This window comes from Marmota monax, unplaced genomic scaffold, assembly GCF_021218885.2.
Source record: "Marmota monax isolate L192 unplaced genomic scaffold, Marmota_monax_Labrador192_F-V1.1 WCK01_AAM20220418_F8-fsc00028, whole genome shotgun sequence".
Taxonomy (NCBI): Eukaryota; Metazoa; Chordata; class Mammalia; order Rodentia; family Sciuridae; genus Marmota; species Marmota monax.
Window position 1 is genome coordinate 9,609,157 of NW_026694779.1, and position 21,955 is coordinate 9,631,111.

The following is a 21,955-nucleotide window of genomic DNA, read 5'->3' on the forward strand; positions in this document are numbered from 1 at the left end:
TGAGATGTGCACGTGTCGGTGGCGCATGGATGGGTACCTCCAGAGTGGGGTGGCGGGCCACACAGCAGTACCATGCCCTGACCTCGGCGGACGGACACCGTGCTCCTCGTCCTTGTCTTAAAGTTCTCAAGATCTGTTGGGAGAAATAAAGGGAAACGCGTTTAAGATTTAAAGTTCTGAGATATCGTGGGAGAGGGTCGCTTTTTCCAAAAAAGAGGGATGAGTGGAAAGTCACCCTTGGGAGCACCTGCAGCAGGCGATCTGAATGTGGCTTTCTCATACTGACGCTGTCCCTTGCTCCTTGGTTCTACAGTGAGATCGTCCACTAATGTGGCCACTTTCCACCCATTTAGAGTCAAAATAGCTAATGTTCAGTAAAATTCACATGTCCGTTCCTGAGACATGACTAGCCACATTTGAAGTGCTCCATAGCCACACAGCGTTAGTGACTACCACAGACGGAGAACACACCCATCATTCCAGATGATTCAACTGGAATTGTCTGGTGCAGATGGAGGTGAAGAAATTGAGATTTGAAGATATTGTGGCCTCTCCACCGACTCCTCTGTAATTTTACATCATCATCAGAATGCACATGCATGATTTCTTTTCTCTTTTTTTTTTTTTTTTTGGTACCAGGGATTGAACTCAGGGGCACTCGACCACTGAGCCACATCCCCAGCCCTATTTTGTATTTTATTTAGAGACAGGGTCTCACTGAGTTGCTCAGCACCTCGCTTTTGCTGAGGCTGGCTTTGAAGTTGCGATCCTCCTGCCTCAGCCTCCTGAGCCGCTGGGATGACAGGTGTGCACTGGTGAAAATGCATGCTTTGTAACAGTTCTGTTCACTTCACGAGCCCTTCCACGGTATACAATTATACTCCTTTCCCTGTATTCATATATGCCTAGAAGATGACACACACTGTCTTTATAATTACACACATACTATAAATGTATATATAAGTACAAATAGATACACACCTCGAGTTCTTGAGACATTCTTGTGTACTTTGTTAAATATCGGGAAGGCACACTTCTGGCTCTTTTTGGAATGAAGTCCTATTTCCTTCAATGAGGTCAAGTGTGCTTAGAGAGATAAGATGTGCATGAACCCAAAGATGACAGTTTGAGGCAATAAACAAGCACTTGGTACATGAGGTGTCTGGGGAAATGAACAGACACTTCACAGAAGAAGAAATACAACTGATGAACAAACGTATGAAAAATGTTCAATGTCTCTAGCCATTGAGAAATGCAGATCAAAACTACTCTAATATTTCATCTTACTCCAGTCTGAAAGGCGATTATTGAAAAGAGAAGCAATAAGAAATGTTGGTGAGGATGTGGAGAAAAGGGCACACTCACCCATTGTGCAGATTGGTGCCACCATTATGGAAAGCGGTAAGGTGTTTCTCAGAAAACTTAGAATGGAACCACCATTTGACCCAGCTATCTCACTCCTAAGATGATACCCAAAGGACTTAAAACCAGCATACTGCAGGAACACAGCCACGTCAATGTTTGTAGCAGCTCAATTCACAATAGCCAAATTATGGAACTGGCCTAGGTGCCCTTCAACAGATGAAGGGATAAAGAAAATGTGGCAAATTACACAAAATGGAGTACTACTATGTCTTAAAGAAGGATGAAATCATGGCATTTGCTGGTAAATAGATGGAGCTGGAGAATATCACACTAAGTGAAATAAGTCAATCCCCCTAAAACCAAAGGCCAAATGTTTTCTCTGATATGTGGATGCTAATTCACCATATTGGGAGCGGCCAGGTAAGAACAGAAGTGCTCTGGATTACACAGAGGGGAGTGAAGGGAGGGGGAAGGAGGCACGGGGTTAGGAAAGACAGTAGAGTGAACAGGACATTATTACCCTAGGTGCATTATGATCACACGCCCGGTGTGATTCCACATCGTGCACAACCAGAGGAGTGAGAAGTTACACTCCATTTACGTATGATGGGTCAGAGTGCATTCTACTGTCTTGTGTAACTAATTGGAACAAATTAAAAATCAATTATTACTCGACATATCTAATCAAGTGTCACAATTGTTCAAAGGTGTGTTTTCTCTTACCCTCCCAAATGGGAGGGTCTTAAGTGCCATTTCGCTTTATTGGTATCTAAAACAATTTAATGTCCTGATTTCAGATGGAAGGACCCCTTGTGACTCAAGGTGTCGTGGGGGGCTATGAACCATGTGGCTGTACCCATCAGCCTGAGGGGACATTTACCCCTTGCTTTCTGATGGCAACTGGGTAAACATTGTAAGGTGACTGCCTCACGAGATCCTAACAAGAGTTCTACCGGTTAGTTACCTTCCATTTTTACAGACTAGAAAAGAGGGGCATCAGGAGCTCACTACAGGTGACAAGGTGACATTAGTGAGGGGCAGCGTGTTATCGTTTGGAACTGGGCTGCTCCCAATGGCTCATGGTGGAAGGCTTGGTTTCCAGTGGGTGGCACTATTGAGAGGTGGTAGACACTTAAGCAGCAGCATGTTCGTTGGAGGAAGCAGATCACCGCCGGGAGCATTTCTCTGCCATGTTGTTCTGCCTCCCCCTCCCCGTCAGGCCCAGAAAAAAAAAATGCATCAAGTACCCAAACAAACCTTTCCTACTCTGACTGGATTTTCTCAGGTCATCTGTCACAGTGTGGGAAAGCTGACTGACCACCCAGAGAAACCTAGATCATCTCCCAGCCATTACTACATCCACCTCTGGTTTCAGGGAGGACTCAGGATACAAAAATTAATAAACGCATCATTGAACAGATCTAATTTTATTTATCTTTTTACATAACACAATCATGTGATAAAATCATAGTAATTACCGTTATTCATAATGATTTCTTTCGCAGGAATTAGGAAAGTTGGAAATTTAGCCATTGTTGTTTTCGCGATTCAGAGGTTTACAAAAGTAAACCAGCTGAGGATACAAACACTGTGAGAACACAGAATCTGTCCCGTAGCAACGCAAGAGTTTAGTGGGCAGAATTGCCACCTGCCACCTAACTACGGGACCCAAGGACCACCAGAGTCAAAATCTAAGAAGAGTGTGAAGCACTACTCAGCACAAAGCCAAAGGGCACTAAAATCTAAATCACAATTAATCCAATAGGCACCAGGTAAAGGTGGAGCGTATTTTTGTTCTCCTTAAGGAAATGGTCTTCAAAGAGACTTAAGCCAGAGATTTTTTTTAACTTCATTGTAGATTTCATATCTTAAACCCTTCTCCCTGAACGAGACACTGAATCCATTTGAATTGCCGCATCTGCACACAGGCTCTTAGAGTGACTTATCGACATCTTTTTTTTTTTTAAAGATATCCCATACAATTTCCAGAGCTGAATCAAAAATCAAGGACCAATAGATAACAGAGATCCAGTCTCATCTAGGCAAAACCAACCGTGGTTTAAGAAACAGGAAAGAAAAGTATTATATTCAGTGATTTTTTTTTAATTGCCTTCCCTGAGCTTAAAAGAACTGGATCCTACTTCTTCTTCTGGAATTTATGAATTCCATTCAGCTCTACGAGATCTGGGTATTCAGAGTATATTGCAATCCTTTAGGGTTTGAGAAAAATATTTAGAAATGTCTCTTAGTAGTTAATTAAAGCGGCGTCCAGATGGTAGACCCTTCCTACCCACGCAGCGGACAAGAGAGGACGTCTGTGGGCGGATAGAGTTTGACAACCATCTCTGCCCCTTACTACTTGTGCTGACCTTGGGTAAGTCTCGGATTTATCATAAATAAACGGAGAATAAATGTGGGCTTGGTTTTAAATGAAGAATCACTGTGCCAAGATTTAATGAGATGTTTGAAAAGCTCACCGCCAAGCACAAGGACTTCAGGGTGAAAGGTGGGTACTTAATGTATGTATTTTTTTTTTCTGTCCATGAGAGAATGCTGGGATTCTGTGGCAATCATACCCCAAACTAGTGCATTATAGAAAGGGCTGCAGCCAGATGTGGTGGCGCACGCCTGTAATCCCAGCGGCTCGGGAGGCTGAGGCAGGAGGATCGTGAGTCCAAAGCCAGCCTCAGCAAAAAGTGAGGCCCTAAGCAACTCAGTGAGACCCTGTCTCTAAATAAAATAGAAAATAGGACTGGGGAGGTGGCTCAGTGGTTGAGTGCCCCTGAATTCAATCCCTTGTACCCCCCCACTCCAATAAAAGGGCTCCAATTAGCAGTGGCACCCTAGAATGAGTGTTGGATGTAAATCAAAATACACACTAGTTATACATGTGTTTAGGGAAAGATGGCAGGTCCCAAATTGGTGTCTTCATATATCATTTCAGATATAATCTATTCAGAATCTGCTAGAGACAGGTTGAAGAACTGCGTGTGTGTGAATGAGCATTTTTTAAAAATGCTCTTCTACTTTGTAGCAAAGTTCTCACCAGCAACATTTGTGATTTATCTTACACATAAAATAATACACTCAAAGTCATTTTCTCTCCAAAGCTTTGGAACCAGGTCATGATCATCAGCAGTAGCTGTCTGAGATAGCGAGGAGGCATTACGGAGAGTGCCCTGTGCCCGTGAGCATTGCTCAGAAACCCACCGCAGCACCCACTGGCAAAACGTATCAAGGTCACCCGTGGGCCAAGTGCTTTTACTGTATGCCGTGATTTAATCCCTTTATAGCTTCCATTCCCAGTTTACAGGTACCGTAGCTGAGGCTCAGAGGGTTCCCTCCTGGGTGTGCTCCACACACTGGGAAGTGGTTGGAAAGATACAGTCATGTTCTGGTCCATCCAAAGACACAACTCTGAAGCCACCAGCATCCAGGGGTTCCTCCCTGACTTGGTGAAGCTAATGACAAGAAGCCTTGGAACCAGTCGTTAGTGGACATCTTAGAGACAAATGGGAAGTTCACGTGGATGGATTTTACACTCGACGGGTTTGTAAGAAAAATCTACCTTTCCCCCGGACCACGGATGGGTTGGTACATTTGGTTCTAAATCTTCTCTTCTCCCTTTTGCATTTTACTGAGGGTGAGCGCTCTCTGCAGGCATTGAAGCAGTTCAACGGGAAGAAAATAATGAGAAAAGACCCTATGAAGAGGTAGGATCGTCGCCTTCCCAGGAAGGAAGGGGAACAGTTCCCGCGCCCTGTTCTCATTAGCTCACGCAGTCGGTTACGGACACATGAATACAACACCAAAGTGTGTGACAAAGGACATCCATGGTTTTCTAAGACAGCTTATGTCTCCAGCTTTGTGCATACTTCACAGATACATAATGTATAGACTTAAAAAAAATGGCTCTACTTGATGGTGTCGATTGCATTCATTAGCCGGATGCATAACTTTTTTGACAATCACACACCTAAAAAAGAAAGCAAAATTTTGCTGAAGATGTTTTCTTATCACATTTTTCTGCAAAAAACAAAGGTCTTTTAAAACTCTCCTCTGGGATAGAACACTGACGTTTTCATTTTTAAATGAGATTAGAAAATATGCTATCGTCTTTGGGGCTGGGTTAGCTCCCTGAGGACGTCAAAGCTGTTTAGCAGTCACATTCCTGGTGATGTAAGGTGTCAACGGCCTGAGGTCACAGTAGGAGATCAATAATAGAAAGCCTTCATAGAAGTAAACATTTGGAGTTCAGACCGTGGAGTAAATCAGAGAGTCACGGGAAGAAAAAAAAATATCCACAGATTATAAGGTTGAGAGCCGATAAATATCTTATAATTAATACCTGGAGACAGTCAAGAACAAATAAAATCAAGAGGGTCCAAGATCCTTTTTTTTTAAGAAGTAATAAGAATAAATAAAGCAAATTGATTGTTAAGGCCAACATGAAGAGATCAGCCATTATGTACTTGGTCAGGAAAAGGTGAGACTATTTGCAGACTGGGACCTCCCAGAGGAGGGTATAAAAACTATAGTTTAAACATGCCCAGGAAAGGCTCAGGAGATAATAACACACATTGTAGTTTGGAAAAAAAAATAGAAAAATCAGGGAGAAAAGCAAAAATTAAAAATGATACCATATATTTTTTTAATGCACGTTATTATTTAATGCAAGCTAAAAAAAAAAGAATCCAATTTCCCTTTTTTTTTTCCTGACTTGGCTAGACCTAGATTCTGTGAATTCTGATAGGGTGGCCTCCGAATAAGAAACTGTCAGCACCCGTTCCCTGTAGTACGGCTTCCTCCCGTTTCGAAAGAGGCAATCAATAAGGAGATCAATACCGACTTGGGAAAATGGTCAAGCGATGCATTTGTTATGAATCGGCTTTTCATAATGGTGATTGTGCCACTCACACAAAGAAAGAGGTATTTTTGAAGACCTTGCCAAAAGCGCAGTATTCTGTGGCATATTTAAAATGATCTTTGGACTCTCTGCCATTTGTTCCCCGAGGGTGGGATGCACCTGAGCGTATTGCATGGCCCCGAGTTAAAAGTCCATGGTTCATCATCGTCATCATTCGGGAGCATCATAGGAAAAAATCTTCAGAAAAGTGACTCGTTGAGACAAAAACTAGTGAGCTCAGATCTTCGCCAGATAAAGTAGCATTAGTGTGTCCAAGTCAAGTCTACTCAAGACCCGACAACAGCACCCCACCTGGTCGGCTGTTTAAAGTAGGGGGTCCACATCTTAGACCAGGTATTAGTTTGACATTGAAATTTTGGGCGGGGGGATCTTTGTACAGATCACAGAAGGCCTGATTCATACTCCTCAGTTAAGATGCTCTCAATTTACAAAGGATTCATTCACAGAAATGGCTCTGACCTCGTTCTTTTGTAAGTCCTAAAGCTGCTACCCTGAACCTCCTTACGGAAATCCCGGAACACTTCTACCAGGGGGTAAAGGAAAGCCGAGCTAGGAGCTGTCCTGGGTGCTGATTTTAGAGGACTGAGTCTTTTTTTTTCCCCTTACCCGGTTAGTTCATGCCAGACGAAAACTCTATTATGTGATATGACTCTGGAACTCCAGAAATACTATTTTAGACCACCAGCGTCTTCAAAGTGCTGACCTTGCTGTCCATCAGTTACCGTGAAAAGCGACTGACTTCGACCACATGGGCCACCACCTACTTCCTTCGCCAATCAGAGAGCGCTGTGGATTGGCAGAAGATGAGTTCTCAACACCCAGATAAAGAAACAGAGGGGAACTTACTCTACGAAGTAGTGGGGGGAGGCCAGAGAGAGCTGAGAAAGTTCTAGAAGAAATAAAGACTTTCAAAAAAAACAGGATGAGGAGAAGCAGGGTGGACACTCCCACAGACCCAGGTGCCCGAGGTTCAGCAAATCCCGTATGGAGCAAAAGAAGGGACCCACCTCCCTCTTTGGCTTTTTGCCACACATTGTGACATTAGGCTCTGTTTCTGGGAACAAAACCTCGGCCAGAAATAAAAAATAGCATCGATCGATATCACATTTCAAGGAGGCTGGTGCGGGCTAGCTGGGCAATTTGACCACTTTTATCAATATTTAGGGTGTGAGAGGGTCCCTGAGAGCTGGCCCACAGAACACCGTCTCGCACTCTGCACGTGTTTAGGGATTCAGTCCACACGAAGCTGTGACGTAGGCTCCTTTAACCATCCCATTTAACAGAAAGAGGGGGAAAAAAATCAACATCCAAGGTCACAGGTGAAGGACACGAAAGAGCTTGGACCAGAATCTAGGCCTTCCTAACCCCAAAGTCCAAATAGGCAGCCTCTTGTTTCACACTGAAGTAAACAATAGGAATAAAATCATACTTGTTAGTCGGGCGCGGTGGTGCACACGCCTGTCATCCCAGCGGCTGGGGAGGCTGAGGCAGGAGGATCGTGGGTTCAAAGCCAGCTTCAGCAGAAGCGAGGCCCTGAGCAACTCAGTGAGGCCCTGTCTCTAAATAAAATACAGCATAGGGCTGAGGAGTTGACTCAGTGGTTGAGTGACCCTGAGTTCAGTCTCTGGCACCAAAAAAAAAAAAAAAAATTGAATAAAAATAAATAAAACCCTACTAGCTAATGGACTCTTTGAGACTCTCACAAGCTCACGCCCCTTAACTCCTATTTGGCTTTACAAGAGAATAAAGTTTACTTTGCCCTTTACTCTGTGTCTGCTTGACTTTCCGGACAACTGTTTTTATTTCTCATTTTACTCCTTCTCCTTTCCTCGATTTTTTGACACTTTCTATTTTATCTGGACCTTTGTGCTATTTAAGGAGCCAAAGAACAACTCAATTTAAAACGTCTGAGTTTTCCTGCGTGCTCCATAAAGACGGGCCCCCACCCACCTGCCAAGGTCACTGTGATCAGGGAGACATCACCTCATAAATAAGGAGACAGTGGCCCTGAAACACAAGCGATGATTACCCGCAGTTTTCTCTCTGGGAATTCATCTCTTTACGTGTATGGCTCTTGACTCAGGAGTGTCAGTGGTTGGGCAGGAGCATTGCTCTTGGCCGACTAGATTTTAGAATAAAATGTGGACTTTCCACTGCACCCCAAGGCCCTTTGGGGATCTGGCTCCTACCTGCAACATCCACTGTATCCTTAGCTCTTTCCCTTTTGCTTATTTATTCTGTAATAACCATGTTTTGTTTTCTGTTCTTCAAACTCCTGAAGGTGAAAACCTGCCTCAGGACCTTGGTACTTGCTGTTTCCTTGGTTTGGAATCCTCTTGCCCCATTTTGGGGGGCTTATTGTAAATTTTTTTAGGAGCCAACTCAAATGTCCACTCCTCACCGTGTCTGTCTACAGTGGACCATCCAGGACATTGGCTCTAGGTATTGTAGGACATGTTCACTTTTATGATATCCTGCATAGCAATCGCCAGCCTCTCCATCTGCAGTCACAGTGCTTGCCAGATTCTCTCCCCAACTGAAAGCTTGAGGGAGGTGCCAATCTATATGAGGTTGTAGTGCAGTGCTCAGAACAGCGCTGGGTACCTAATGTCCAATATAATAATGTCTTATTTAATAATAGCTTATTTAATAATAATAATAATAATAATATCTCATTTAATGAGTATTCATTGAGCAACGCTGTCCCTCCTGGTTGGATATCAAGGAGGCAGGTGGTCAGCCTGACTTCTTTTATTGGTGCACGTGGCGCAGTTTTCCAGCATCTACGTTAAAAGGACCTTTGTGTGCTCAATGGCCAGGGATCTTCTCTGAAAGATATCTAAGAAAAAGTCTTTCTAAGCAGTATGGAAATTCCTCAGAAAACTTGGAATGGAATCAACAGTTGACCCAGCTATCCCACTCCTTCGTTTATACCCAGAGGACTTCAAAATCAGCACACTACAGGGACACAGCCACATCAATGTTTATAGCAGCACAATTCACAATAGCTAAACTGTGGAACTAACCCAGATGCCCTTCAGTAGAGGAATGGATAAAGAAACTGTGGTATATATACACAGTGGAATATTACTCAGCATTAAAGAGGAATGAAATGACGGCATTTGCAGGTAAATGGATGGAGTTAGAGAATATCGTGCTAAGTGAAATAAGCCAATCCCCAAAAAACCAAAGGCCAAATGTTCTCTCTGATAAGTGGATGCTGATCCATAACGGTGGCGGGGGGGGGGGGTGGCTAGGGAAGAATGGAGGGACTTTAGATTGGGCAGAGTGGAATAAGGGGGGAGGTGTGGGGGTGGGAAGGGTGGTGAAATGAGACGGGCATTATTACCCTATATACCTGTATGATTACACTACCAGCGTGATTCTGTACTATGTACAGCCAGAGGAATGAGAAGTTGCGCATTTGTGTACCGTGTATCGAAATGCATTCTGCAATCATGTGAAACCAATTAGAACAAATTAAAAAAAAAAAGAAAAGGTTTTTCTAATTAAGGATGCTGAGCTACCAACCGACCCCTCTTAAAATGAAAGTTTAGAGGTATAAGATGGACCTACAGTCAGCATATGAAATGGTATCACCGCGTGGAACACCCAACCTTCCCTAGGGAATGTCTGTGATGTTGCAAACACAGACCAGCACCCTGGGCACCCTGTGGGTCTGTTGTTTGTGATCAGGGCTACCATCTGTTAGTCAATCACACACCAAACCATTACCTATTTCTCACCCACTGCGAGAATTCTGTAACGACAGGTTTAGGATCATTATGGCTTTCCCAGAAAGAAATGTGACTCTTCATCTTGAATATTTTACTTCCTAACCTTTTCTCCTCACCACTGAAAAATTAAAACCAGCCAGGTGTGATTCAATGGACCAGTTTTAATAAGCAGGCCACCTGAGAGGCCAATCAGACAGGTTAAAGTAACATGAGGATGAATATTCTCTGAAGAAAATGCGGAGAAGTCGCATCAGAGCCCTCGTAAAGCCTGCAAGCAACGCATGTCCAAATGGTCACCCAAGGGACACAGAGCACGATCCAACCCGAGAGACTCTAAGTCCACCAGCCACACAATTGCTCATGAAAAAAAAAAAACAAAAACGGAAACCCTGCTTCAAAGTGAAAGGAATCTCTTCCTCTCAAACTTTCTCATTCCATTGCTTTCTCTTCTCTTAACCTCTCAGGGTTACAAACCCGGACAATCAACTCACTGTCACATTTACCTAGCAATTAACGGCAGTGCAGACAATGACCCAGGAAAGAGCAGCCATGTCCAGCTTCCCTCCTAAATAAGATAGATGCTGTGTGAAGTGTCTCTAAATTCTACCTTTAAAAGTAGGTGACTCAGCCGGGGTGTGGTGGTGCACGTCGGTCATCCCAGCAGCTCGGGAGGCTGAGGCAGGAGGATCGCGAGTTCAAAGCCAGCCTCAGCAACAGCGAGGCCCTAAGCAACTCAGTGAGACCCTGTCTCTAAATAAAATACAGCATAGGGCTGGGGGTGTGGCTCAGTGGTCAAGCACCCCTGAGTTCAATCCCTGGTACCAAAAAAAAAAAAAAAAGAGTAGGCAACTCTTCCCCAAGAAGCTGGGGAGGAAATAGCACTGATCACTGCTTCAAAGGGGAGGGAGATGTCATCAGTATTTCTTGTTGTTCACGCTCTGCAGAAAAATTTTGCCTTCCAGGCAAACAGAAGACACCTCACTTCGTATTCAGTTTGGGGGTTTGGAACTAATAAAACAGGGGTTACTCATAAAGACAAATGCCAATCATGTTTAGATCCATTGCTCCTGAGAGACTGGACATTCTTTTATTTTTTTTTTTTAATATTTACTTGTCAATGAACCTTTATTTATTATTTTATTTGTATGCATTACTGAGAATCAAACCCAGAGCCTCAACATGCAAGCTCCCAAACTGGACATCCTTTGGGGAATTCAAACCTAGAAGAAGTAATAGATTTATTGAATCCCTTCCTTAACAAAGGCCCATTCACCTCCCCTTTTTCTTCCCGTTCCCTGAGTATAAAATACTTCCTGGGATACTGGATGCTGGATTGGCTGTATACTGTTTAAAAAAAAAATTAAGGGCAAAGGGAAAAAAAATTAAAAACAGGTTCTGTATATAAATGAAATTTCCAGATGAGGAGCAGCTGTTATTTATATTGAATTTAAGTTGCTTCGGCAACTTCAACCATATATTTTTATCTCATTTAATTACAGTTTTGGAAATAAAACCATCATCAAATATACATGCAAGCTATGTGTTCATTCATCATCTATTTAGATTTTTTTTTGCAATGGGTGCCGTTTTCCCGCCCCGGTTTTCACAAAGAGAAATCAGAGATAAGATGGCAGTGTGTGTGGCAGACCCGCCGGGCCTGAGAAGTGACATGGCTCGTGCCTCCTGGTTCTCCAAGACACCTTTCAGTCCATGACGTGGGGGAGAGGGGGCGCCCCTCCAGCTACCCTGAAGTTCTTAGGAGGGCTCTATGGCTGGATCCAGGGATCCAATTCGTACAAGAGCTGATTAGCAGAGGAAAAAAAAATGTGTTCTATTAATTTGACATGTTTTTTTTTGGGGGGGAGGGGATCTTTATAATAGAATGAAGTCTGAAGAAATAACCAGAACATGAGGCTTTTCATACCATGTTTCTACTTTTCAGACAAAACCCAAGAAATTCATACAGGGAGGACAGGATACCTGGATATCTGAACCACATGGTTCACTGTGGCTCTAATGATCAGTCTCTGGCCATTTTCCATTCTTGGCGATGACCCCCCCCCCCAAAAAAAAAAACCTCCCTGGCAAAGTCAGGCCAATGGCTCATTCTCAAGTTACGGTTCCTCAAGTGACTTCACGCTGGGAGAATCAATATGCCAGTTTGGAATATTTCAAAATGGCACATCTTGGACGCCCGGGTGGATCAGGGAAGAGTTGCTTGCTATCTAGAATGTGCCCACCACAAGCACCCACGACCATGGGAGTCCCTGGTGTGGTCCCTGCAGACGTATAATTGACAAAGAAAAATTTCTCAAGGAGTTTCACATGAGCAAAATTGAAAAGAATCAAAATGAATAAATCAAACCTAATGTCTGAGCTGGTAATGATGCTGTTGAAAAATAATTTAAGGAAAAACAAGATTGGTGTGGACATTTCAAGAGAGGGGCTGGGGTTGTGGCTCGGGGGTAGAACACTCGCCTACCACATGTGGGGCCCTGGATTCGATCCTCAGCACCACATAAAAATGAAATAGCTATTGTGTGTCCACCTATCACTAAAAAATAAATATTAAAAAAACACAGAAAGTCTTAAAAAAGAAAAAAAAAAAACTTTAAGAGAGCCGGGCACAATGGTGCATGCCTGTCATCCCAGAGGCTCAGGAGGCTGAGGCAGGAGGATGGCAGGTTCAAAGCCAGCCTCAGCAATGGCGAGGCCCTAAGCAACTCAGTGAGACCCTGTCCCTTCAGCTCTTGTCCCCGACTGAGACTGCCGAGAAGGTCGGAAAGTTGTGCCCCGTGACACAGTGGTCTCGGCTGAGTTTGTGCTTCCTTATTTATAACCGACGTTGAAGTCATCCCAGTTCATGTAACACCCGAGGAGTCGGATAAATAAGCATTTTCAGCTTACCTTTAAAAGTTGAAAACATTTCCCTGGCCAAACAAAAGAAACTTCTAGAAATCTGAAGAAGCCAAAGACACAACTACAGGGACACACCATCTACACCCATTTCCTAAGACCAGACACGGACCACACCAGCGAGGTGATCATAGGTGCCCACATTGGGTGGAGTTATTGTTTTCAGAATTTCAGAGGTGGGGAGATTTTCACCATGGATTCCTCATTCATTCTTTCTTTCCCTCCTCCCTCCAACAATATGTATGGTGCCATGTGTGGTAGATGATGTAGGGAACATGACGATGAATCCAACAGGGTCCCTTGGCCCCAAGAAATGGACAATCTAAAGGGAGGGTGCTGGTTGGTTATATGCAAATATGGCATCATTTCATAGAAGAGAATTGGGCGTCCGTGGATTTTCTTATCTCGGGGGAGTCTGGGACCAACCCCTTGCAGAGACTGAAGGAGAACTTCCATCCACACTGTAGACTATCAGAAAGTTCTGTGGGAATTGAAAGCTGGTATTTTTCACGGGGGCGAGTGGACCATCCATCAAAATCCCTTTGGTGCACACGAGGGACCCATCTGTAGGACAACCAAGATGCTTGATTTTGCCTTTAACTTGCGGGGGGGGAAAGTAGGCCTGTGTTTTCTACTGGGCTCCCATGTCCTGGTTCTTCTCCCGGGGTCCAGCTGAGCTCTGCTCATGGTGCTGTGTCACTGCGGCAGGTGGCAGTGCACAGGCAGCGCTGGGGGTCAGCCACCTGCTACCACAGGGCCTGGCTGGATCCTTAGGAGAGCTTTTACCATCAAGTGTGGTCAAGACAGTGACACAACGTAGACTTGTCAATGTGGAGACCACGGTGGGCCTGGTCCTCCAACACAGGAGGCGAACTCATGTCCAGATACAGGCTCACCTCACCCCTCCAAGTCCTGGCCTGATGTCTTTCCTGCTCCCCAATGAACTCCATGTTGATGTCTGGGGTTTGTCTCTGATTTCCATCTTCCCTGTTGGAGGTCAACAACCGAGTTCCAAGGTGACTTCTGTGGTTCTTCTACCACAGCGAGAAATATGACAGCAGCAGCCTCGATGTGGAGTTGAACTTCCACAGACTTCTTAAGACTGTAGAGGAGGCCCCAGTCACCAGGGACCTCCCAGTAAAGCAAGCGATGGAGACTTTTCTAAAGATCTCCAAAATGTGTCTTTGTAGTTGAGTGAGGAAGCAAAAATATGAAGGATCTCAGAGGAAGCCAGCTATGACTCAAATATTGAGAGCAAGGCTCACACCCCGTTTGCTGGGTTGGAAATGTGATAGCTAATTCAGCCACCTCTGGGTTTCGGTAATAATAAGTAATGGGAGCAAACCTTACCGAGAGCTACCTGTGTACCAGACACTGTTCTAAGTGCTTTTCATGTATTACCTCAGTTAATCCTCTCCATAATACCATGAGGTAAGTACCATCACATGACCCTTTATGTATGAGAAAACCAAGGCTGGGAATATAATAAGTTGCTCGCTCTGGTCGTCAATGGTGACGGAACTGTCACCCCAGCTACTTGGCACCAGATAATCTGATGTTTTCCCTTTATTTCTATTTATTTATTTATTTTTGTTGTTGTGTGATGTATTAAGATGATGATGATGATGATGGCAGTAATAATTTAACAAGAACAATAAAATTAGGAGAAGTAATTATAAGTCACACTCAGAGCCATCATGAAATGGCACCTTGTGTTTTTTAATTTATTTATTTGTTTGTTTATTTATTGGTACTGGGGATTGAACTCAGGGGCACTCAACCACTGAGGCCTATTTTGCATTTTATTTAGAGACAGGGTCTCACTGAGTTGCTTAGCACCTTGCTTTTTGCTGAGGCTGGCTTTGAACTCACGATCCTCCTGCCTCAGCCTCCCGATCTGCTGGGATTAGAGGAGTGTGTGCCACCATGCCCAGCTAAAGTACCCTATATTTTTATAGCAAGTTAAAAAAAATATGACAGCTTTACTCATAACAACTCATATCACTAAGAAAACATCTCAGCAAAGTAGAAAGGGACCGTATTAATATTAACTTCCATATTAATTCATATGGATTTAATATTGGTGAAGCTCAAAAAAATTAAAGTGATTTGCTTCAAGTTCAATGTCTAGTCGGTAAAGAGCCTAGGGGCAAGACCCCAAAGCACCCACTTCAAGCTCTTGGAAGACCAGAATGGTATTTCCTATTTCTCAGGCTCCCGAAATCTATCTCAATTTGGTTCTTAAATAATGACGATGATAAAAGCCCTGATATAATCAAGTTGAAGAGCAGAAGCGAGGTATTTTCAAATAGGGACCCACATGTTCACACTGCTGTACCTCTCCCCCCTTGAAGACTGCCTTCATTATTTGACCAAAATTCATAATCAGGAGCAGACGTTATCGCGTGACATTGACATACGGTACCCAGAGTGACAGGCCAGGCTGCAAGGGTTCGGCAATTTGGTTTCCCCTGCATTATTAATGCTGCTCTTCCTGATGAGTGTTAATTGGAATATTTTAATTGATGCCACGTTTTACTGCCTTCCCAGCCTGCGTGAGCTCAAGTGCAGAGAACGGTTTTGCAAATAATGAGAATGAAACAAAATCTCTCCCGATCTTACCGAGTTTTCGGCGGGACAGACTGTGACAAACAGACATCCTGAATTCACCAAACCAGAAAAACGGGATGAAAATCATGTTTGTTCCCAATTCTCCTGACGACGTGTGCCCTAGGTTCTTGGGACACCAACCACGAACGAAGCCGTCGAACATCTCTGTCCTTGTGCCCCTACCTCTGGCCAGGTGAGGCCGGAGAATAAGGAGCACGATACAAGAAAATGACATGGTAGGGGACACAGTGTGTGTGGGGGGGCTGGGCAGACCAGGAGGGAATCAGGGTCCCAGGAGGAGGAAGAAAAGCTGCAGACACACATAATGGACTCGGTGTAGGCTGTAGCAAGCAGGTAGCACCTGAGCACACGCTGCAGGAGGGACCGGTCCAGCAAGGGGCAGCCATTGTAGGTTTTTGAAGAGAGGAGTCTCATGGTTTGGAGGTGAGGTGTCCCCCAAAAGCTCAGGTGTCAGAGCCAGAAGGTTCCGAGGAGAAGTGACTGGGTTGTGAGTCTTAACCGGATCAGTGAATCGATCACCTGATGGGATTCATCCAGTGGTAACTGAAGGCAGGTGGGTGTGGCTGCAGGAGGTGGGCATTGGGTACGTGGCTTTGGGGTATATATTTTATATCTGGAGAATGGAGTCTCTCTCTCTGCTCTCTGATCACCACGTGAGCTGCTTCCCTCCACCACACTCTTCCGCCATGATGTTCAGCCTCACCTCCAGCCCTGAGGAATGGAGCCTGCTGTCCATGAACTGAGACCAATGAAACCTTGAGCCCCCAAATAAACTTTTCCTCCCCTACCATTGTTCTGCTTGGGTCCCTGAGTCACAGCGGTGAAAACGATGACTAAAACGAGGAGTGACTGGTTTGACTTATGGTCTCCTGGTTATTCAATTCAGAATGATCTCCTTCAACCGGAATGATTCCCTGTTATACGCCTGGCAAAGTGTTGAGAAATCAAAGATGCTAATATAGCTTCAGACCCAGCCCCCTGCCCCTGAAGATCTACTCATCTTGGAGGGAGAGGTGGACCATTTCGAGATTTAAAACAGGTAAGGACAGGAGCTTTAGTAGGTGTGTAGGCAAAAGGTTATGGGATTACCAAGAAGAGAGTAAATTATTTTTTCTTGCAGGGGGAAAAAAAATAAAAGAACAAAGTACCCAACATATAATTCTGATCCAGAACAATTACGACTTTAAGAGAAGAATAAAAGGAAACAATAAAATGCTAATGGTAAGGGACATCATCGCAACAATCAAGAGGCACTGAAAGTAAACAATACGGTCATCAAAGGGTTTAAAGGGCTTGCACAAACATATAAGCCATGAATCTAGAAACACAGGTAGGGAGTCATAGTTCGGACCTTGTTGACAGCCTGAGATTTTATTTCACTTTGCACAGAATTATCTTACTAAATAGAAACAGTTTCTAATTGCTTTATGGATACAATGCAATAGGTTAAACACTGTATTGATTTCTTAGATGTTCAGTGCATGCTGCAAAAACATTCCTTCAGTAAAGAGACTTAACTTCCATGGGACATTTCCTAAACTCGGGTGATCCCTGGACACTTTGCAGCTCTGCTCTACGGGAACTGGGGAGTCTATCATTTTGACTGACGCGCCTGTGAGAACGAGCGCCCCCTACAGGAGACTGAGCAAGGTACAGTTTGGAGAGGCACCCATAGCAGTTTGCAAGTGGACATGATCCTAAAGGTGATCGTGACCTTGGGCATACAGCAACAGTGCACACTGACCATAAAAATAAATGCAAACTGAGTTTCTACCCTGCCTTAATGTCTCTTCAAGAAAACTTTTAAGAATACAGGGCCTTATGTAACCACTTAGGCAATTAGCATTTCTTCTGAGAAGTCTCGAAGAAAGATGCAGAAACACAATGTGAACTGGTATTGCTTATTCATCTTTCTTCAGAGCCGTGGTACGACCCAAATTAGATTTCCTTGAATTAATGGAGCCGTGAGAAAACTTGGGAGTATATTTAGCTTGTGTATTAATTATGGATTTTATTTTTAGAATCCAGCTTTTCATTTTTTTTTTTTGATGGCTTTTTTTTCCTCTCAGAGAAATAAGGGCACATTAAAAACCATAGTATAGAATTTAAAGGGATATTGAAAAGTGTATTTAATCAAGTGGTATTTTTGGATTAGGGGAACGCCAAAAGATTCTGCCTGATTGGTTTTAAGACGTCTTAATATTCGGTCACGCATACTGATACGTTTTTTCCACTTTTCCTATCTTGATTTTTAGGGAATCTTTGAATATAATCCTTTGAGGACCCTCTCTTAATAAGTCCATTTTAGTAAAATCTGCAATGATGAAGAAACGAAAAAGCTACAAACTTTGGTTTGTTCAAGTTCGTAGCATAGCTTAAGTCCCTAGTTTTTTTTTTTTTTTTTAAATCAAAACCAAGTAGATCACCGGTGTGCACTTGGATTTAATTTAAAAGAAAGAAACAAAAGACAACCTTTACCTCTTATGTGTCAAGAAAGCCCCAACCAACAATTTGAAAAATAAATAAATAAAGCCCGTTCTTTGCACCAGCTGTTTCTGTGATTAATGAAAGGATAAGTAATTTACAAAAGTCTGCAGAAGGGTTGTTTACATTTTCAGCAATCATGAACACATAAAAATTAGATGTAATAAAAAGATTGCCTTACTCACAATCAAATTTTACATAATTTTGATTAGTTTTCGCATTGATCAGACCTACCTTTTTTGGATACAAGACAAATTTGAATCCAAGGTTACCCATCTGTTCCTCTAAAATAAGATGTCTGGGAGTAAAAGAGATACGTCTCACCTACATGACAGAATAGATTGTGGAGAGTGTCCCCTTCTATGGAAATGTCACTGGAGATGTGGGGGAAAAGATATATGAAAACCCCACCAAGTCCCAAGTACACATCTTCATCTCCATTACATGTGGATAGAAAGAAAGTGATTTTCAGGTGAGACGGAAAAACCAAAGGACCTAGAGATGTACCATGTACCAGACCTGGGAGAGACAGAGATGGGTGTTTGAGCCAATGTCATCCGGAAAAGACCAGAGCCCCTCTATACCCTAGTCAGTCCTTTTCCCAAAAACCTTGTGATGAACCCAAATCTATTCCAGCTCTTTCTGTGGGTAGAAGATCAATGCATTGTCCTGCCAGGTTCAACTTTGACATCTCGCTTACATCAATTGGAATGTTTTTTGCTGGTGGGACTAAAAATTGGTACAACCATTATGGAAAGCAGTATGGAGATTCCTCAGAAAACTTGGAATGGAACCACCAGTTAACCCAGCTATCTCACTCCTTGGTTTATACCCAAGGGACTTAAAATCAGCATACTACAGGGACACAGCCACATCAATGCTTATAGCAGCTCAATTCACAATAGCTAAACTATGGAACCAACCTAGATGCCCTTCAATAGATGAATGGATAGAGAAACTGTGGTATAGATACACAATGGAATATTACTCAGTCTTAAAGAAGAACAAGTGATGGCATTTGCAGGTAAATGGATGGATCTGGAGAATATTATGCTAAGCAAAATAGGGTAATCTCATAAAACCAAAGGCCAAAAGTTTTCTCTGATATGTGAATGCTAATTCACAATAAGGTGATGGGGGCTAGGGAAGAATAGATGTACTTGGAGTTAGAGGGGAGTGAAGGGAGAGGAGAGGATGTGGGGGAAGGAAAGATAGTTGAATGAGTCAGACATCATTACCCTCTATGCATATATGAATATGTGATAGGTGTGATTCTACATCATGTACAAGCAGCAGAATGAGAAGTGGTACTCCATTTGTGTATGATGTGTCAGAATGCATTCTACTGCTTCTCTAAAAGCAAAAAAGACATCGATCATCCAGTGGATTACTATGTGCCCTATGTCCTTTCTGGGGGGAATGCAATGCACCTTGTAGCATTAAATACTTGCAGAAGTCCTGCACAATGTCAAGCCTCTGAGCTCTTCACTGCTGCCCTCTCCCTTCTGGTCCTAAGCATACCCCAGAACCCCCACCATGGAGCCTTGTTGCAAGTAAGTATGTTTCTATCACCTGTCGGGGAGGAAACTTTTGATGATTTAATTAGCTTTGAGGATCAGCATCTCTAAAATATGACACATGGCTTTCATTATGTATTCCAAACCATTAATAAGAGGCGAGTGGACCAGAAAGTAGATCTAAAAGATGTGGCAGATTGGAAACGTGCCAAATGACCTCAGGCGGCCAACACCACCACTCAGAGCAAAAAAATAGGTGCGGCACTCGGTGCTCTCATTTGGAATTTCCAACTACCTAAGAGCAAAGCAATGGGTAGGAGTCGGTCACTTTACTTGGATATGAATTGGAGCCATTCGATCTCCAAGACTTGATCCTAGGGTGGGGTGACTTAGATATGACATCAGGTTCTTTCTAGCTTCGGAAGGTAGAAGGTCACTGGTTGAACTGGAAGCTTCCCGTGCCTGGCTATTCTTCCTGTGTGTGTCCTCAGTCCTGGATCAAGGCCAGACGTGGCTTCTTTGATTGCTATTATTTTTCCTGCACAGCAGAGGATGACATCATGTATACGGGAAGCCACAAACGAGGGGCTCAGAAAGGGGTGGAGATGTGGCAGTTCAAACAAACTATTTTGAGGAGCCTCAAACAAGAAACAAAACCCGCGAAACATCTCTCACACGGGAGAAATGGAGAAATGCAAAGCAGAATCCTTTGCTTTCTTCCGTTGCTTTGATTCTCTTTGATTAAACCAGCCCCAGGTCAAAATCGTGACCGTGATCATCCCTAATAAAGGACCCCAAAATCCAGTAAAACCTAAAGCCCGAATGGTTATTTATGGGTGGAAACTAGAAATGGAGATATGTCACAAGTGGAACTGGGGAGTCTTAATACTTGCTTTTGGACCTCATTGGACAAGGTCATGTAGGTTAATGATGGGGATTAATAGTCTTGACGAAGAGAGAAGATTATGAACCAGCCTTCTCGGTGGCTTTGGAGGAACAAGCCCGGAGCATGATAGGAATCGAGAGTGAAAAGTGTGACCTCCATTTCCAGCCAGTATTCCATTTGGGAAGGAGCTAATTGTGAAATTTCTTTTTTCCTGTCCCTTGAACTCGGGCATCTTTGTGGGTCGCATTTTATAGAGGTTCTTTTTGTTCATCTCATTGCTTGTAATGTGGAAATAATTCAGCCACTGAACTCTGCTGATCCTTGGCAAACATCATGAAAACCGTCCTACTCCCCCAAGGAGGTGACATGTCTCGGGTCATTGGTGGTGAGACAGTGATGTCCTGATCTTTTATGAAAGCCATGCTCTGCTTTGCAAATCTTGGTCGGCTAAGGGAGTATCCTTGTAAATGCTCCCATTTCAGTGTGTCTATTTTGAAAATGCACAACCTAATAATAATTTTGCGGGATTTATTATTATTACACCCACTTTTAAACTCTGCCTGCTTCTCTCTCTCTCTCTCTCTCTCTGTCCCCGAGAAGAAAAAAAGATATGCAAGTTGTAACAAAACAGACTTTAATATTAGAAGCAAGTGTCAAGGGAATGAAATGGGTTGTGACAGGTGTCTCTTAGCAAGATGGTTTCAGTAGCTGATTCTTCCCTCCGAACTTCCACATTTTGGAGAAGAACGCTCCCCCGGAATCTGACTGCATTCGTTAATTCAATTGGCTTTCCTGCGTTTCTGCTCAGAAAGCTCACAGCCAGAATGAGCACATATTCAGCTGTGAGCTTAAACGATGCCCGTATCCATCCATTTTTAAGTACTTTTAAAACATCTCATGCTAAGCTAAGAGCAATATTAATATTCAAGCAAAACAGTGTTATGTCTGTTCAGTGAGAAATATTGTGGATTTCCAAATGATCCATCTTTGAAATGAAGATTACATGCAGCCATTATAACCCAAGTGGGGTTGTTGGAATTCCTACGATTTGAATAGGCAGTCTGACATTTCTTCCTATAAAAAAAAAAGTCCACAGTGGGATCCAGGTCAGGGAAAGTACAGACATCGTGTCAAAACAGGGAGGCCACCTAGAGACGGCTGAATAATGGTGGTTCCCCAAAAGATGGATCCACATCCTGAGCCTGGGCTCCTGTGAATCTGACTTCACCAGAAAAAGGAACGTTTACAGAAATAATTAAGAATCTTGAGATGACAAGGTAAGGCCGGATTATCTGAGCTGGCCCTACCAATGACGAGGGTCTATCAGGAATGAAGGAGGAGGGACATTAGATAATGTTATAGTTTGGAGGTGGGGTGTCCCCCAAAAGCTCACGTGTGAGACAGAGCAAGAAGGTTCAGAGGAGAAATGATGGGGTTGTGAGAGTCTTAACCCAATCAGTGAATTGATCACCTGATGAGATTAATCCAGTGG

General features: G+C 43.4%; 1 protein-coding gene across 4 annotated transcripts in view; it reads right to left on the reverse strand.

Moving 5' to 3' along the window:
- The window catches only part of Cntn4 (contactin 4), an 860,889-nt gene that overhangs the window by 213,152 nt on the left and 625,782 nt on the right, over positions 1-21,955 (reverse strand). For all 4 annotated transcript variants that reach the window (XM_058573008.1, XM_058573005.1, XM_058573006.1 and 1 more), the window contains one exon: positions 38-133. In XM_058573008.1, the coding sequence (XP_058428991.1) occupies positions 38-133 (96 nt within the window). The remainder of the gene's footprint in view (positions 1-37; positions 134-21,955) is intronic.